At 43.2% G+C, this 20,691-nt stretch overlaps 1 protein-coding gene across 1 annotated transcript in view; it reads left to right on the forward strand.

Annotated features, from left to right (window-relative positions):
- Window positions 1–20,192, forward strand: part of LOC130283407 (uncharacterized) — a 151,220-nt gene extending 131,028 nt beyond the window's left edge. Inside the window, exons 7-8 of the mRNA XM_056532854.1 lie at window positions 12,172–12,405; window positions 19,421–20,192. Coding sequence (XP_056388829.1) covers window positions 12,172–12,405; window positions 19,421–20,113 — 927 coding nt within the window. The 3' untranslated portion in view covers window positions 20,114–20,192. The remainder of the gene's footprint in view (window positions 1–12,171; window positions 12,406–19,420) is intronic.
- The last annotated feature ends 499 nt before the right edge of the window (window positions 20,193–20,691 follow it).

The raw sequence follows: 20,691 nt of genomic DNA on the forward strand, positions 1-20,691 counted from the left end.
TCGGGGCTTCTGTTCCTATGCAGTGCACTTTCTGGTAAAAATTACACCTTATATTTACTCTGTAGGTCCATACGGTTACATGAATACCCAATTTATGTAGGTTTTATTTTACTACTTAGCCTGTTGGGGACCACAGGCATATGGATACGCCCTTGCGTCCTGGTACTTAAGGACCAAGGGAGTACCTGTACACCCGTGGGAATTTCGATCCCCGCTGCTAGCCGGACGGGGATCGGAACAAGATGCCTGCTGAAATCATTCATCAGGCATTCCATGCAAATGCCTGTGGAGGTCCTCAGACAACCCCCCCCCCCCCATTTCGGAGATCAATTCAGATCGGAGATTCATGGCGATTCCGGGCTGATCAGGTCTCTGATGACCCGATAGCCCGAAAAATAGGGATGATCGGAGCCCCGATCATCCATAAGAATAGGAGCGAGGTGGCAAGGGTGGCCACCTCCTCCTATCCCCTGCGATTGGTCAATCAGGACTGATTGGCGAATCGCAGGACATGGGTGGGGGGTGAAAGTTCATCTCCCCCGCTCTGCCCGCCCCTGGATGTAGGGGCAGAGCGGGGGAAGATGGCAGGATGTGCGGGGGGCTTGTGGATGCGCCGGTTACCTGGCTTCACACGGGGACCAGGGACCATGGACCGACGGCTGACAGGAGGCGCCAGGCAAGTGGAGGCAGCGGCGGCGGTTTCCCAGATGCAGCAGTGAAGATTGCCGTAAAGTGATCTTCACTGCTGTATCTAGGAGTTTCAAAACTACATCTCCCAGCATCTGGAGGGCCACAGTTTGGAGACCACTGTCCTTCCAGATGTTGCAAAACTACAACTCTCAGCATGCCCAGACTGTCCAGGCATGCTGGGAGTTGTAGTTCTGTAACCTCTGGCCCTTCAGATGTTGCAGAACTACAACTCCCAGAATGCTTGGACAGTCTCAGCATGATGGGAGTTGTAGATTTGCAACATCTGGAAGGGCACTGTTTGGAGACCACTATACAGTGGTGTCCAAACTGTAGCGCTCCAGATGTCCATTCAAAGCATGCCGAGACTGTCCAGGCATGCTGGGAGTTGTAGTTCAGCAACATCTGGCCCTTCAGATGTTGCCAAACTACAACTCCCAGCATGCCTAGGCAGTCTGGGCATGCTTGGAGTTGAAGTCTTGCAGGAGGGCTACAGTTTTGAGACCACTACACAGTGGTCTTCAAATTGCTCTCCTCCAGTTGTTGCATAACTACAACTCCCAACATGCCCTTCGGCTGTCTAGGCATGCTGGGAGAAGTAGTATTGTCTGTTTCCTAACTCAGTGTTTTCCAACCTGTGTGCCTCCTGCTGTTGCAAAACTATAACTCCCAGCATGCACTGACAGACCATGCATGCTGGGAGTTGTAGTTTTGCAACAGGTGGAGGCACATGGGTTGGGAAACACTGAGTTAGGAAACAGACAGTGGTGCGGAAACACTGCGGTAGTCTGTTACCTAACTCAATGTTTCCCAATCCCAACCAGTGTGCCTCCAGCTGTCACATAACTCACTGTAAACCCCGGCCCGTGTGTATGTACCCTAGAAACACTACACTACACTAACCCTAAATAAAGAGTAAAACACTACATATACACTAAACCCTTACATTGTCGCCCCCCCCCCCCCCCCCCCCAAATAAAAATCTGATCCCACCAGGGGGTCTTCTCTCTTCCTGGCCCCCTTATCTGTGTGATTATATGATGGGACCAGAGTGCCCCTTACATCCTGCTGCTTCAAAAGAGCCTTTGACTTCAAAGGAGATGTAAACAAACAGCCAGAACCCAATAAAATGCAATACACAAAAGGATACACCGTCTGAATGACCTCTTACCCATGTCTTGGATAATACATCACACACAGTTATAATTTATAATACACATATAGAATTTTAATAATCAGGCCTTGGGCCTGACAGGTGTCGTTTCCCAAATAGTATACCATGTGGGGTGTTTTTTTTTTGCTGTTCTGGTACAATAGGGGCTTCATTTTTAGCAAAATTCACTCTCCAAAATCCCATTGTCGCTCCTTCTCTTCTGAGCCCTCTAGTGTGCCCACAGAGCACTTGACATCCACATATGAGGTATTTCCTTACTCGAGAGAAATTGGGTTACATGTTTTGGGGGGGCTTTTTCTCCTTTTACCCCTTGTAAATATAAAAAATATGGGTCTACAAGAACATGTTAGTAAAAAAAAAATTGATTTAGAATTTTCGCCTCCACTTTGCTGCTATTCCTGTGAAACACCTAAAGGGTTAACAAACTTACTGAATGTAATTTTGAATACGTTGAGGGGTGCAGTTTTCATAATGGGGTCCATTATGGGGTATTTCTAACATAAAGACCCTCAAATTCACTTCAAAACTGAACTGGTCCCTGTAAAATTCAGATTTTGAAATTTACTTGAAAAATTTGAAAATTGCTGCAGAACTTTGAAGCCCTCTGATGTCTTCAAAAAGTAAAAACACGTCAACTTTATGATGTCAACATAATGAAGACATATTGTATATGTGAATCAATATATAATTTATTTGGAATTTCTATTTTCCTTACAAGCAGAGAGCTTCAAAATTATAAAAATGCAAAATGTTCAATTTTTTCATGAAATTTTGGAATTTTTCACCAACAAATGATGCAAGTATCAACAAAAACCACTACCACTAACATAAAGTAGAATATGTCACGAAAAATCAGTCTCTGAATCAAATTCATAAGTACAAGCATCCCAGAGTTATTAATGCTTAAAGTGAAAGTGGTCAGAATTGCAAAAAATGATCTAGTACTTGATCCCCAAGGGGTTGATCCCCAAGGGGTTAAAAGGGGTACTCCAGTGGAAAAAAAAATTTTTTTAAGTCAACTAGTGCCAGAAAGTTAAACAGATTTGTAAATTACTTCTATTAAAAAATCTTAATCCTTCCAGTACTTATTAGCTGCTGAATACTACAGAGGAAATTATTTTCTTTTTGGAACACACAGAGCTCTCTGCTGAATCACGAGCACAGTGCTCTCTGCTGACATTCTCTCTGCTGAAATTGCCCAGGTAGAGAGATATACAGGATAAATAAAAAAAAAAGAACAAAGCAATCATGTCTATGAATACAATAGAGTAAAAGAAAAATAACATTGCCACATTTATATCTGAGGTCTGGACAGTAACGAGAAGTTAACCAGGGTTCCCGTCCCCTTATGAAACCTGTTGAACCCATCTTCCCTCATAGCAGACAGCTTTTCGGAGATCAAAATGCTATTTAACCCGTGCGATTATATGAAAGGTCTGGCTGTTTCCATTTAATGGCAGTATGCATTCGCTGTGCCAGCAGCACAAAATTAGACAGCTGAAAGAATCAGAATAGCATTCAGGGAGGTTTGTCCATCAGGAGACAAAATGATGGGGTAAAGGGGCAGGAGAAATTTGTAAGTTCACGTAGAAGGTCAATGACCCTACCCCAAAAACTATGAACCATCGGGCAACTCTACAAAGGATGATGCATATTACCAATTTGGGTACAGCCACGGGAACAAAAGGGTTAGGATGGAGGGGAACATAGAATGCAAATGAGAAGGGAAATGATAAGCACAGTGTAATATTTTCAAGAAAGTGTTCATAAGGAAGACCTGAGAGCTTTCCTTGCTGACAACCTCACAACAGGCCTGCCAATGTGGCAGGGACATAGTTAATCTGAAGTCCTCCTCCCATGGTAGCATAAATTGCCTTTTCTGAATATAAGATCGACAGTAGCCCCTTCTGTAGAGCAGAATATTTCGCAACAGATTTAAAAATAGTGGAGGAAACCTTCAATGGGCCTGGAGCTAAGGAATGAAGAAATGAAAAGATTTGGTGGGGAGCTTGATAGTGATCCATAAAGGTATCCAAAGCTATAAGTTGCTTATTAACCAGAAAGTCAGACAACTCGGTCAGGCGTTGGGCCACCCACCAAGAAAAGTCTGAGGGTTGGAGGCCGGGGAGAAGGAAGGATTGCAGAGGAGAGGGACGGGAGAAGAGGGGACAGGTTGAAGCGAAAATGTACCTGTCTCCATAAGTAAAGGGTGTAGAAGACAAGTAGTGCAGATGAGGTGATTAGATGGGATACAGAAGAGCTGCTTCCATGTAATTTTGGCAGTAATTCTAATTGTAGACTTATTCCTGTCGTAAGGCAGCCTGCAATCTGTTAACAGCTAAAGGTAACTTTTCTAGTAATCTTTTTATACACTGAATGATTACTGCCTTAGAAAAATCTAGTGCCCAATAACACACTATTATGTGGTGGCTGTGCCCTGATTGGCTTCAGGTTATGTGTTGACCTCTCCTCTGCAACATTTGAAAGTCATAGGTGAACATGGTGACCTGACTGTCTTTGACCACAGGCAGATTTTTTGGCCCCTGAGGTATGGTGAGAGTATTTCTGGAACAGACACACTTGTTGACTATTCCGAACAATGGCATTAGTAGACTAGGTGAACTAGTGGCAGATATCGGACAGATGATTACTCAGTGGCAGGCCATATGTTTTTAGCCAAAAGGTTATAGTCAGGTTACATGTTTGGTATCTCAGCAACAATAAACCATAGAGGCCCAACTGACCCAACAGACCAATAGCAAGCAATTGAGATACATTTTCACTATAACCATGTGGTATATCTTATGTTGGATGGGGATTAACATATGAAGACTGATAAGTGGTCCTCTAACGACCTTACTTCATCTCAGACAATGTCTCACATGGAAAGATGTCAATGGATCTTGGACAAATGGCAGAAGTTCATCTGGAGTGATGTCTCGTTTACTATTGAACCTTATGGATGGCTGGGTCCACATTTGGCATATTAAACACTGATATTAGGATAAATAGGTTAGGTCTCCCAATATTACAAAAAACGGAAATGACTGAAAGGGAACCTCTAAAACATAGCTTTTAATGTGCACATCTAAAAATGTACAAATATAACAAGTATCAAAAAGTAGAAAAGTAGACAAAATAGAAAAATATATATATTATAGGACCGCCATCAGTGTCCTACCATATAGGTGTATCTAAGCAAAGCGCATCGTCTCTTCAGTTATGAGGCTCAGTTACTGTTGGGTAACCACTGACACCTCACCATATATATTCACATGAGGGACAGCCCACTATGCAGATAACACACACAAAGCATTGTTCACGAACAATAACCAATCCTGAATATTGCTATTGCACAATGTAAGCTATTAAACCAATAAATGTATTCACATCTCCTGTAAACCCACAACCCCGCTGCAGTTGTATAGGGGTGTGAGCAGGCAGGACATATCAATACTAATGCGCATTAATCAGACATATTGTATGGGAATAATATGCATATTGAACCGCTTGAAGTGCTGCTATATAGCTACTGAGGGTAGTATCCTAGTTAGGAATCCAATGCTCTGTCCAAAAATGAATGAACCACGATGTACAGTCCACTTGTAGTATATCAGTGAGGACTATGGATATCAAGTCCACTGTTCACACTTTAGAGCAGCCGCGCCTCCAGTCAGGTAACTCTCTGTCAGCTATAGTACACAGCAGTACTGCTGACATAGAGTCATAGTAATGGCAGTCCACTAGATCATGCACTTCAAGATATCAAGCTCAATGCGTTATTAGGTTGTCCTCACAGGAATAATGGTTATTGTCACGGACGTTTAGCCAGCATACAGTTGTTGATGTATATTAGCACAGCATTCAAATAGTGTATATGCCCAATATTATCAGTTAGATATAGTATAGAGATTCTTAGATGTCCCCATCAGATGAATTGAGAAGCCAGTTCACACTGTGCGGTTTGAACTTATATTCAGCATATCTTAGTATAAATACTGCAGTTACTCCAGATAGAACTAATATTGTCCACATTAACAAAGGCAATTTACAGCACACAAGCCTGATCTCCTAGTGTGCCAATATACAGTCCATAAAGATCTTTGATGGTAGTTCACACTATGCGATATAATCACTCACAGATTGCACACTTGGGCATATATTGCCGTCCATCAGTAGCTCCAAAAATTAGCACTGTGAGTATATACTAGTGTGGTAATTTTATGTTGCTGAATTAATGAATACAAGTTGCAATGTGTATACAGCTATATCTCCAGGTAGATTCTCTGGAGTACATTTAAATAGTTCCCACACTAGGTAGTTTCCAATGTCCCCAGATAGTAATGTAGATATACTGATAAGGATGTGCTTGCAAAAACACTTAGCTGTGTCCGTAGGTGCTTGATTCACGTCCGAGCGTCTGCATACTGGTACATGACGACTGGTGGCTCCTTAGTATCATATCGTATCCATAAAGGGTCCAACGCGTTTCAATCGCTCAATATCCTCAGGGACCTTTCATAAGCTTGGTCTCCTTACTGTCTTACAGTGCAATTTTCGCACCTCGCATGCTGCTCTGATGGCGGCCGTGCTAAACTAACACGCGCTACAAACTAATATACCTGCATTCACCTGTTCCCGCGGTCTAAGGCTCCAATCAGAGGTGTGCCACGTCACTGGGAGTGGCTAGCTATGCACACCGCTGATACGATCTGCCAAGATCCGGGGGAACTAGGTGCGCTATCAGTCAGAAGGTAACTAAGAACCTAATACTGACTATATGTGTCGGGCAGAGGAGATGGACAACAGGCGTGATAGATATTCTATATCAATTTTCACAAAACACAGAAAAAAAAGAAAGAAAAATGTAATAGGTTAAGAAGTCTCGTCAATTGTACCAGCACGATGTTACCAGCTTATATGGGTAACCTAAGGATTTAAAGTATATATAGCCACAATTCTAGTCAATGAAACATGCATAGGATATAAAGTCATTGAGGCCATAAGGTTTAACACATTCAAGCCTGAATGTCCATTCTGCTTCACGTTGAAGCAGAATCTTATCCCAACACCCTCCTCTCCTGGGGGGTGGTATGACCTCAATGACTTGTACTCTCAAGCTCTCACCGTTGCTGGAATGACATTCTGCAAAATGTTTGTCCACTGGGGTATCTCTTAAGTGCCTTATATCCCCTAGGTGTTCCTGAAGGCGTTTTTCAGGGGCCTAAACGTCTTCCCCACATAATTCAGAGGACACCCACAGGTCAGAAGATATATCACTCCCCTCGTCTCACAGTTCGCAAAATGCCTATTCATGGATGTTTGTTGTGTAGTGATGCTCATAAATATTGTACTCTTAGTAATGTGGGGGCAGATGTTACATTTCCCACATGGAAAAGTTCCAAGTGGTTTATTTGACATGAGCCACCTATCTGGATGGTCAGTCTCTCTTTTAAGTTCTGTCCTCTTCTATAGGTAATTAGAGGTGTATTGGGGATCAGATCTTTTAACTGCTTATCTGTAGTTAGAATAGTCCAGTAGGTGCTAACAATATTTCTAACTTCTACAGCCTTTTCATCGAAGGTCCCAATAACTCTACTTAGTTTTTCTTCTGTATTCCTATCTTTGGGAGTTAGTAATTGTGTCCTTTGGGAACTAAGGGCTCGTTTATAAGCTCTCTTGAGGACTTTATTTGGATATCCTCTTGCTTGTAATCTAATACGTAGCTCATCTGCCTTCTTCTGAAATTCCTCAATCGTAGAGCAATTCCTACGCATTCGAAGGTATTGCCCCGTTGGTATACCCTGCTTCAGTGGGAGAGGATGAAAACTATCCCACCGAAGCAGGGTATTTGTGGCTGTCTCTTTCCTATGCACTGTAGTGTGAATAGAACCATCCAACAGTACCTGAATTTTCAGATCCAAAAACTCAAGTTGAAATTTGTGAATTGTGCTAGTGAATACAAGCCCCAGGTCATTCTGATTAATCTGTTTGACAAAACTGTGGAATTCATCTTCACTCGAGTTCCAAATCATAAACACGTCATCTATATAACGGAGCCATAGTAAAATATGGCCCGTCCAAGATGACCTGTCCTCACAAAATAAAAATTGGTCCTCCCACCAGCTGTGGTACAGGTTAGTGTAACTGGGGGCGCATGGGCTCCCCATCGCTGTACCTCGCTACTGGTGGAACACATTGCAACTTGTATTCATTAATTCAGCAACATAAAATTACCACACTAGTATATACTCACAGTGCTATTTTTTGGAGCTACTGATGGACGGCAATATATGCCCAAGTGTGCAATCTGTGAGTGATTATATCGCATAGTGTGAACTACCATCAAAGATCTTTATGGACTGTATATTGGCACACTAGGAGATCAGGCTTGTGTGCTGTAAATTGCCTTTGTTAATGTGGACAATATTGGTCCTATCTGGAGTAACTGCAGTATTTATACTAAGATATGCTGAATATAAGTTCAAACCGCACAGTGTGAACTGGCTACTCAATTCATCTGTTGGGGACATCCAAGAATCTCTATACTATATCTAACTGATAATATTGTGCATATACACTATTTGAATGCTGTGCTAATATACATCAACAACTGTATGCTGGCTAAACGTCTGTGACAATAACCATTATTCCTGTGAGGACAACCTAATAACGCATTGAGCTTGATATCTTGAAGTGCATGATCTAGTGGATTGCCATTACTATGAATCTATGTAAGCAGTACTGCTGTGTACTATAGCTGACAGAGAGTTACCTGACTGGAGGCGCGGCTGCGCTAAAGTGTGAACAGTGGACTTGATATCCATAGTCCTCACTGATATACTACAAGTTCGCATACATTGGTGGACTGTACATTGTGGTTGATTCATTTTTGGACAGAGCATTGGATTCCTAACTAGGATACTACCCTCAGCAGCTATATAGCAGCACTGATTAATGCGCATTAGTATTGATATGTCCTGCCTGCTCACACCCCTATACAACTGCAGTGGGGTTGTGGGCATACAGGAGATGTGAATACATTTATTGGTTTAATAGCTTACATTGTGCAATAGCAATATTCAGGATTGGTTATTGTTCGTGAACAATGCTTTGTGTGTGTTATCTGCATAGCGGGCTGTCCCTCATGTGAATATATATGGTGAGGTGTCAGTGGTTACGCAACAGTAACTGAGCCTCATAACTGGAGAGACGATGCGCTTTGCTTAGATACACCTATATGGTAGGACACTGATGGCGGTCCTATAATATATATTTTTTCTATTTTGTCTACTTTTCTACTTTTTGATACTTGTTATATTTGTACATTTTTAGATGTGCACATTAAAAGCTATGTTTTAGAGGTTCCCTTTCAGTCATTTCAGTTTTTCCACATTTGGCATAGATAGCATACAGCTGTATCCTATGGGTGCACTTTTGGGATTTAACAGGCCAGGGATCACCGTGTCCTGGTCTGGGAAGTGTTTTTACTGGGCATGCCCTATGATGGTTATTCATCAGACCACAATCCTTGGATGGTTTATGTCCTAGGAACTTTCTATCTGACAGTCTGCTCCCATATCTTGTAGAGGTCTACCCAGAGTGCCATCTTTTAAAAAGGGAATGCTCTGTGTCATTGAACTCCAATCACTAGCCAGTAGTTAGAGGAAATTCACCACAATGGGTAATTCCCCAAACTCACTGTAACCCTGTTGAACATGTTTAAGCTGGAACTGACAGTAACATCTGCTCCCACTCCTCCAAAAAAATGTGCACAAACTGATGTGTGGTACAGGGAAATACCTTATCACTTTGTGACGCCAGGGCATCGTTATCCTATACACGGTCATGGGTTGGAGACAGCTTCTCCTGGGCCAGACACGGGGAGTAAAGGAACACACCAACGTCAAGTTACGGATAACTGTCTTTACTGCTGCATTGTAATAAGGGAATTACTTTTTATGCATCACTGTATTTTCTGATATGCTTACAAAAGGTCAATCTATAAATGTACACAATGGTCCTGATTTACTAAGAGTGTAAGGTTTTTGTCTGCTCTTTTTTTTTTTTTTTTTGTCCTCTTCTTCTTCGTGTGTTATATACGAAGATGCCCTTTTTGGGCGCAAAAGATTTTTGTTTTTTTTCCACACCGGAAGGTAAAAAAAAAAAAAGGGGGAATAAACAGTGGCTCTTCAGGTCTGTGAAAATCTGAGGCAAGAGACACCACCCCAACAACCATCCATGCAAAAGAATGAGATTACCAAAGCATTTGCAGAATTCCTGAGAAATTTAGTTGGGTGTAAAATCTGCTCTGTGAACCATAACGATTTTATTTAAGACATAACACTTTCACAATTTGGGAATTACATTTGAGCATGCATTTTGACACTGAGGCTGCGAGCCATAGCGACAATATTCTACAGACCAGATAGAAGAAAAGGCTGAAAGTGGATTATGTTAGCAATCCTACAAATAAAGTTGTGCAATAAATATTGAATAAATCACAGATAAAGTTAGAAAGTACTACCATATAATAATGCAAACAAAGTAAACAGTAAAATTTCCACACATTTAAGGTATAAAAAATCATTTTTGTCCATATATCCTATCAAGTCAGGAATATAAATTCTGATGAAATTAGAGTTAAGTGAACCAGTCTTTTCAATTTTGGCTTACCTAGTTTATGCATATTGCCCATAAGAACCATGGTGGGGGAAAAACCAACCATTTTACCTGTTTTTGCACCAGCCTCTGGCATTCAGGTTTTTAAATTCACTCTTCTCCACTTTTTCATCGGGTTTTGGACATTTTTGAAAAATGTTACACCTATTTTTTGATTAGCCAGGCCCAAATGTAGGGTTTTTTCAAACTCTCCCAGTGATTTGTGAGAATGTAGACTATTTTTTGTCCTCCAAAAACCCAATAAAAACTGTCTGTTTGGCTTTGTAAATGAGGCCCAATGTGTTTTTAAACATTGGAATTGTACTAGGCGTATTCCCCACTGGAATTCAGCACAGAAATTCTGACGTAAATAATAGCCAAATACAGTTTCAATGTTTAAAAGCACATTTGGGGGTATTTATCAATTTTGCCTGTTGACAGTTTCTTCTTACCCTTTTTTTTTTTCACTTTGGTTTTCGTGGACATGCACCAAATTTATCATTTGGTGCAAGTTGTTAGTAATTTTAGCTCAAATGTTGAAATCAGCTGTTCACAGCGCCTTTTACACAGAACTTACCACCACAGAGGACAGCATATTTTACCCTGTAGAGCAGCCATTTCGGAGTCCCTCCTGCAGTATATCAGCAAGCGACATGATGAGTTATTTTCTTTTGTGGGGTTTATAGCCACCATGTGAAATTGATTTTATTTTCAACTTGAGTAGTTTTTTTTTTGGTTACTTTAGTGCAGTGGTCTTCAACCTGCAGACCTCCAGATGTTGCAAAACTAAAATTCCCAGCATGCCCGGACAGCCATTGGCTGTCCGGGCATGCTGGGAGTTGTAGTTTTGCAACATCTGGAGGTCCGCAGGTTGGAGACCACTGCTTTAGTGCTTACCTTTCCTGAACCTGTGTGGCCATGTCCAATGCTGGCTCAACGGAGGGTGAAGGTCCCTCAGAGACAACTATGTCGCAGGATAGTATTGAGCAGCCCTTTTTAATGTATTTTGACGCCTTTACATTTTCTGACATTGCTAAGTGTGTTTTCCATGTGCAAAATTTCTTAGCGGTGATTTGCACCAAAAAATACCCTAAAGGTGCAAAATTGCGCCAATGATCGATTGGCGCAAATTATGAATTACTGACTGAAGTTAAAATCACACACAGGACCGTGTGATTTTGAGAAAGTTGTAAAAATGACAGTGGAGAAGATGCGCCAAACTTTGGCGCAAAAAGACACTGCGCCAAAGTATTGCGCCAAAGTTATGTGAAAAAAAACACATAAATCCTTTGATAAATACCCCCCATTGTGTACATTTATAGATCAACATTTTGTGAACATATCAGAAAAAACAGTGATGCATAAAAAGTAATTCCCTTTATATACTGATTCCGCAGAAATTCCAGAAGCAGATTTCAACAATGCCTCACTGTAGGCTTATATGAGCCGTGTTGATGTGTTCTTATCGAATGATTTCTAAAATGACTCTTAATGCTTTTTATCACTTTTATTTTCAAAATGCAAACCACTGTATTTTCCCTGCAGCTCAGGACGTGCAGCCACGTCAAGGCTTGGTGATATTAGTTCAGCAGGCAGCCATACACACTACTGCATTAATGTTTTGGTTTCATTGTGGACTCTCATTTTAGGTAGGAAACCTAAAGAGAAGTGTAACCAGCCCTGCCTCCGTATCTGATTGGCTCACGTCAGATTACACAAGTGTGGACCTAACAGTAGAGGACAAAGCAAATAAAGGTGATGAAGTAGATCCAGTCAGACAGAGAGCCTGGAGTATGCGCACTTTTAACAGCCTGTTGCCTCAACTACAGATGAAATGGCGCAGCCGTACCTCAAGTGGTTCCTTCACAAAACTAGTAGACAGCGTGAGTATATATACATTTAAATATATATATTACTCTTTTAGTTATATATATTACTCCAATATTACTCTTTTAGTTCACACCTTAAAAGGTTACTCCTCCCACAGACATCTTATTCCCTATTCAAGGCATAGCAGATAAGCTGTCTGATCACGGGGATCCCGCCGCTGGGACCCCTCGCAACCTTCACGCAGTATGCATGAATGCAGGGGGCGTAGTGTGACGTCACATCTGCGGCTGTCTAAACCCAGTGTTCTACATCCTGTTTAGAATGCTGGGTGCGGCACAGGTGCAGCACGGCGATTGCGGGGGGGGGGGGGGGTCCCAGCAGTGGGACCACAGCGATCAGACATCTTATCCCCTATCCTTTGGATAAGGGATACATTGTCTGGGGGGGAGTAACCCTTTTAAGGACTCAAATATATGCCCTGCGCCCGCTCCAGAACTATGAAGCGATCAAAGTGAGGTCTGGCATAAACCCTTTAAACACTGAGATCAAGGTTGATTGTGGGGTCTGAGGGCATGTTCCCATGTGCATAAATGTCTGAACTATTAAAATTTAATGTTAATTAGACTTCCGGTTCCGGCGCGGGCAATGTAGGAAGCAGAGGACGTGCGCTCCCGCATAACCCAGCCGAAACAGCTCTGTAACTGCCCGTATCGCCGCCCGGAGAGCCCGCTCATCCCACAGCTGCTCCCCGCCTCACACCGGGATGGATCGCTTCGTTCAGCGAAGCGCGGCGCCGGCTCCACAGGTACCGGAGCTTACAGCGCCACAACGCAATGCTGCCAAGATGGCGCCCGTGCTATCAGCAGAGGCCCCTTCACCACGCAGCACACTGCAAATCAAAATGCCTGCGGACACAGCACAGCCACAAGCATCCCCACACAATATGGGAGGCTCACAAGATTGCCCTGAAAGCCCAGCTACACCTCCCCCTTACCCTCCAGTAACACAGAGGGATTCAGACATGGAAGTGTCCTTACCTGAAACTACCAGACACGCTGCTGATAGCTGTGCTGATGCAGCCTCCCAGCCACTTAACTCACAGTCACAGACCTCACCTGCTACAGAGACCATGGAGGGACTAATTGATTACCAACTGATAGCCGACAAAATGCAATTGATACTCCGCTTCCTGGACTTCAATGATAAGGTGGAGGTACTTCGGGCGTATAGGCGTTTGACTCAACCATTTGAACTGTTGGGCATGCACCTTCTTTTATTTGAGGACTATTCAGTGAAAGTGTCCAGGAAACGCAGAGCCTTCAGCAATGCATGCACTTCCCTATTCAAGGCCAATTACCGGTTTCAACTTCAGCACCCGGCACTATTGAGAGTATTTCACCCAGATGGGAGCATTTCGGTCTATAAAACACCGGAGGAAGCCTCAAAAGCTCTGGGCAACCTACAGAGGCATTCAGCACTGCGTTCTGCTAGGAGATCACAGAGGAGATCCCGTTCACAGAGAGGACCTCGTCGCTCAAGATCTTCCACCAGGACATCGGCTTATTCTCCGGAGCCCCGTGACCGCCGCAATCCCTCCCCGGACTGATAATTGGAGAATACTTGTTTGCCATGAACATTCTCTTCCGGTCATTCAGGTTCAGAACTGATACTATGCTCGCTGACGACTGAACTGCTAATGATCATCTCAGGTCGTATGTTTTTCTTTTTCACTTACGGTTTTGTCTTTTTGACCCTACTGATTGTCATGGGATATAGAGGGACTGTTTGCTGTTTCTACTGTTGAGATATCCTGGGACTGTGGGACTTTCTCATACACTGGCCTAAGTGCGGACAGTCTTCCATCTTCCCTGCAACAAAATGAGGGCGCTCCAGGTGACATGCCGGGTATGGGGGGGGGCATGTCCCCCGTTTGTTGCGTACATAAAGACTTCCTCCTCGGTGGCCTGGATTGCCTGAAAAAAGGGGGTCCTTTAGCCTATTGTAGGACAGGGATATTTCCCTGTCACGTCCAGGGTTATCTATGGTTTTACTTCACATTTCATTCTGGGTGGGGTCGTCCACCTGGGATTCTTTCGGTTAAGTTTTTGTTTATGTAATGTTTGTAATGCTCATGACTCTTGGTCTTATGCTCTACACTCCTGGACCTTCTATGCTCCTGACTTTTGACGTACTGGTAGGGACACTTTCTAGCATACCATGCAAATTACATGACGAGACCCTGTATTTGCCACGCATATTTATGACTACGTTGACACCATGGTAAACCTGATATCTTGGAATGTAAAAGGTCTCCGGTCTCCGCATAAGAGAAGGATGCTCTTACACCATATCAAAAGACTACACCCAGATGTAGTCCTGCTGCAAGAGACACACTTAGATGACCGAGACTTTTTTAGAATGAGACAACAGTGTGTAGGTCACATATATGGTTCACCGGCACATGAGGGTAGGACGGGGGTTCTAACATTGATCAATAAATCATTCTCATTCACCTTTCTCTCCCATACTCATGACTCTGAGGGACGATTCTCCCATCTCTCCATAGATCACCACGGTGAGCAAATGAGTATATATAACATATATGCACCTAACGGGACAAATTCTGACTTTTTCAGAGACTTAATTGATAAGACCCAAACGGGTTCAAATAAAGCAAGGATCTATGGGGGTGATTTTAATTCGGTTATGGACCCGGTAGTGGACAGAAAATCTTTGTCCCCTCTACCTATACAAGTTAGGCCCAGGGATCTAGTTTTGCTGACCTTTATAACACAACTAGGCTTACAAGACGCGTGGTGCTCTAGCCACCCCGATGATCGCAAATTCACACACTACTCCAATGCGCACAATTCATGGTCAAGAATAGATTACATTTTCCTAAATACTGAACTGAGTAATCGTGTTCAATCAGCAGACATCGGGGACTTGGCACTCTCAGATCACACACCTATAATGGTATCCCTGCTACCATCTTTTCCAAGGGGCTCAGACATCCTTTAGAGATTCCCCTCACTTCTGACTAAGGACGAAACGTTCCTAGAACTATTAAGGGGGTGGTGGACGGAATTTGGCTCCTTTAATGCCTAACACAAATCTGACCCTCTTCTGTTTTGGGAGACCGGTACTAAGGGGCAAACTAATAGCGCATATGTCTCACCTAAAGAAAACGGCCCAGGCCAATTTTACTACGGCCAGTGACCAATTACGACTGACGTATGCGACATTTCTTTCTTCCCCGACTGCAGATAATAAGAGAATGTGGATGGAGGCAAGAGCTCATTATGAGTTATGGCTGGACCGCAAGGAACACCTTAAACGATCACAGATGGAAGTTGACCTCTTTCGTTATGGCAATAAGACAGGCCGCCTAATGGCACACTTAGCTAAAGCTAAACAGGCACCCCAACATATCACGGCCTTTAGGGACTCCACAGGTAGAACGCACAATAATCCACATCGCATAAACGACATCCTAGAACACTTTTTTATAGAAATTTATATAGTAGTCCTCAATCGGATCCCTCCGCTAGTGCTCGCATGCTAGAACAAATAGCAATGCCAACTCTGACAGAGGACCAACGAGACACTCTCAACGCCCCGATAACGGAGACGGAGGTATCATATGCGATTAAACACTTACATAATTGCAAAGCTCCGGCTCAGGATGGATATCCCAGAGAATTTTACAAAGCTCTAGGTTACCCCGTCATTAGGGGGTGTTTATAATGAGTATCTTTCCACAGGTCAACTGTCCACGGAAGCCTCTTTAGCTTATATAAAGGTGCTCCCGAAACCTAATAAGGACTTGACAGACCCTGGGTCATACCGTCCAATCTCCTTGTTGAATCAGGACATCAAGCTAATATCAAAAATTTTAGCAGATCGACTGGCACAATTTATGCCCTCTCTTATAGGTCACCACCAAGTAGGATTCATAAGGAACAGATCGGCTACCACTAATATAAGGACAGTTATGGCTGTCCTGGATAGGATCCAACACCATTGCCAGCTAGGGGAACGACCGGCACTGCTAACTCTTGACACTGAAAAGGTGTTTGATAATGTCCACTGGGACTGGCTGGGGATGGTGCTGGATAAGATCAGTCTACAAGGGGCATTCCATACCTATTTGTCAGGAATGTATAGGGCACCGGTTGCAAGGGTTTACACCCCGGGGATCTTGTCTTCCCCCATTCCTTTATATAAGGGCATGCGTCAGGGATTCCCTCTGTCCCCACTCTTGTTCAATCTAGCGATTGAACCTCTGGCTCGATCACTGATTTCCTCGGACATTTATGAGGGCATCAAAATAAAGGAATCCAGTGTCAAATTGACGATGTTTGCAGATGATCTATTGCTCTTCATAAATGATCCAGGAACTTTGTTACCGGAATCCTAGCACACCTAAAATTGTTTGAGGACATATCAGGATTCCGTATTAATGTATCCAAATCAATATTATTACCGCTGGGGCCTACACCCCAACGATGGATGAGGGACATTCCAGACTCGGGCATACGGATCACCTACACCTATGTCACTTACCTGGGGATAAGAGTGGGAGGTACACCAGATAAGTTATATACTCTTAATTTCCCACCCTTACTCACCAAAATTCAAGCATAATTAAACAGATGGAGGTCCATACCTTTAAACTTTATGGGTCGTTGTCATCTGGTAAAGATGATAAGCTTTGCGCGCTTATTATACCCACTACAGACGTTACCCATCCTCCTCTGCCACAAAGACATAAAACAGTTAAACTCTGGATTCACAAAATTTATTTGGGCGGGTAAACGACCTAGAATAGCCCTACGCAAATTGATGTTGAGCAAACAGGAGGGGGGGGGGGCTTAAATTTCTCTAATATACAAGACCATAATCTAGCCTGCTTATTCTGATTCCTAGTAGACTGGATTCATGGCTCCTCCTACCATGCCACTTATCGTATGGAGGCGGATCTAGCCTCAACGCTTTGCTCCATACCTCATACGCACGGCTCCCTCCCTTAGTAAAAAGTTCGGTCCTCCTGAGGGACACGATAATGGCATGGAAGGAGACCAGAAAGTTATTCCATTTTCCCTTCTTGATTTCAAAACACCACCCCTTGTCAGGCCACCCGGAAACGCCACAACAGATTTCCCGAGTAGTACGCTCCATATGGACGGATAGGGGACTGTTGACAGCGGGTGACTTCATGGACAAGATTAGTAAACGCTGGATACCACCAACTGAATTGAGGACTCGGTTCAACTTGCCTCCATCACACATTCTCCCCTTGAACCAAATGTACTCTTTTTTTCTCCTCCAGACTTCGATTATTAGACTCGGAAGCCGCAGACCATGCACTTGACAGATTGATAGGAACGGGGCCCCGCAAAATATCTATTTCAGACATTTACCCGGTACTGAGACAAGCACTAATTAACACCACTGTTTTTTAATCTTGGTCCTCTTGGATACCAGGTGATGACATATCCGATTTGTATTCTAAGGGGTTGGCACATAGTGAGACGTCACATTATATATGAAAGGTGGAGGGAATCGTATTACAAACTAGCTCATAAAGCGATATATGGTTTTAATATTCTTCCCTCACCAAATTTCCCTGACAGGATAACTTCATGCCCTAAATGCTTCATCCCCCTCACTGATCTTTGGCATGGGGTGTGGACTTGTATTCACACACAGGCATACTGGTCGATGATTCTATCACACATCAACACCACATGGAATCTTGATTTACCTAAGACACCAAGGGCACTACTCTTTCACCAATTCAGACCACCGGACGATCCGACGCCAATGGGACCTAGGGTACCTCCCATGGTCCATATCATTTTACATATATCCCTCCGCTGCCTGTTTGCGTCATGGCTAGATTCTTCTGCTCCAACTTTAGCAATGATCATATCACAAATGAAGAGTTATTTCAGAATTGACAGACTGGACACTGAGAGACATAAAACCACACGGACAGCCAAATTCTTTGACAAATGGAACACTTTTATTGTATCACATTTTACAGAAGCAGAGATGATAGATATTGTACAACCTTTCCGCGACACTGTTTGGGAGCATTGGGGGATACCCTAGGGGCCTTACGATTACCCACCTGAGGGTCTAACTACATATTGTCATAGCTTCTAGACCTATCCCTATTATTAGCAGTAGCTATGTTGGAGTCCCAGGAGTGAATTTGAATTTGTAAGAAAACTGTACTGCATCATAAGAGCATGTTTATTTTTTGTTTATTTTTGTTCTGACGTTGTTTTGCACTACTAGACTTCCCTGCGTGGAACCAACATGTATGTCACATAAATATTGTCTTCAAAAGCGAAACAAAATATGTTTGAAAAAAAAAATGTTAATTAAACCGCACAGTCAATGGTGTAAACGTTAAAAAAAAAAAAATACTGAAGATCAGAATTGCATATTTTTGGTCACTTCACTTCAGAAAAAAAATAATAAAAAGTGATCAAAAACTCCAGATCCAAAGAAAAAACACTACAGATCATGGCACAAAAATGAGCCCTCATGCAGCCCCACATACAGAAAAATATGTTATAGAGGTCAGAAGAGGACAATTTTTAACATACCAATTTTTGCCTAATTTTTTAAAAGTAGTAAAACAAAATAAAGCCTGTAGAAATTGGCTATCATTGTAATGGTATGAAACTACAAGATTAAAGATACATCATTTTTGCCAAAAAGTGTACTGCGTGGAAAGGTTCCCACTTTTGTAAGCCATCTATAGCCTGAAAAACTGTGTGGTGACCTAAAGCAGCTTTAAAACCTTTCCATAGACAGTGGGGGTTATGTAGAACACGCAGGAGGTCAGTAGTTTCACCCAAAGGGAAAAAATTGATGCTGATTTCTGTTTGTTGCTCATGCAAAATGCCATCTGGTTGTTTTTCACAGTTATATATTACTGCTTATATAGTGGCAATATACTACACAGCACTGTAATGCCATCATTTACATTATTCCCGGGTTCCAGTTCCATATGTGATGCCAGTAACACACACTCTTGCTTTTTTTTTTTAGGGTTCTGCAGCACCTGTGAAGAATTTAAGCCCCAATATCCCCAGGAGAGCGGGGTCTGCTGCACAAATTGGGGAAAATGTTATTCGTTTATATTCTGAATCTTCAGACAGTAATGCATCCTATCCCCTTACACACTCTGCACACCTCCATAGAAATCTCCCATCAGGTAACCTCAGGAGGACACAACCATGCTTTGGATTGCTAAGTGATTCCTCTGACTGTGTCCGCTGTGACCAAACATCTGCCTTTACAAAGGAGAACAGTCTTTGCCAAAAGCCTTCCATAGGATCTCCGAACTCATTCAAAATTATCTCAACCAATGGAATGCGAGCCAAGGAGCTCCCAATGGACTTTGAAAAGCCAAACACAGTTTTTGTGATCTGTGAAGAGGCAGATGATCAGCAGCCTTTGGTATTTGATGATCAGCTGAGTTCCCCCACAGATTGTGAATCACATAGTGCTGATATAGGGTGCATAGATAATAACTGCACGCTTGTGCCCAAAAGGTCCTGTACTCATTTAAGCCCTTGGATGAAGTCTTCAGATGCTTCCATTTATCAGTGTATACAAAAGAATCTGTCTTTAGGTTCACTCGGGAGTCTCAACTCTCACTGCACCACAACTGTGGGTAGACCTGACTATCAAGGAAGTAAAGATTTCCAGTCCCCACCAGTAGGATTAGTTACAGAATGACTGCAGTTAGTGACACTTACCAGGAGTTATTGTACCAGTACTTAAAATGGTGGCCTTCTAATTATTCCATATAAAGGGGTACTCCGCCCCTAGCCATCTTATCCCCTATCCAAAGGAAAGGGTATAAGATGTCAGATCGCCACGGTGCCGCTGCTGGGGAGCCCGGGGATCCCCGCTGCGGCACTGCGCTATCATTACAGCACAGAGCAAGTTCGCTCTGCATGTAATGACGCGCAATACAGGGGCCGGAGCATCGTTGCGTCACGGCTCCGCCCCTCGTGATGTCACGGCCCGCCCCTTTCAATACACGTCTATGGGAGGGGGTGCGGTGGTCGTCACGCCCCCTGCCATAGACTTGCATTAAGGGGATGGGCCGTGATGTCACGAGGGGCGGAGCCATGACATCACGCGGCTCCGTCCCCTTTATCGCCCGTCATTACGCACAGAGCGAACTCTCTCTGTGCTGTAATGATAGCGCAGTTCTGCAGCGGGGATCCCGGGGATCCCCAGCAGCCGCACCGCGGTGATCTGACATCTTATCCCCTATCCTTTGGATAGGGGATAAGATGTCTAGGGGC

Source organism: Hyla sarda, chromosome 1 (assembly GCF_029499605.1).
Source record: "Hyla sarda isolate aHylSar1 chromosome 1, aHylSar1.hap1, whole genome shotgun sequence".
Classification (NCBI taxonomy): Eukaryota; Metazoa; Chordata; class Amphibia; order Anura; family Hylidae; genus Hyla; species Hyla sarda.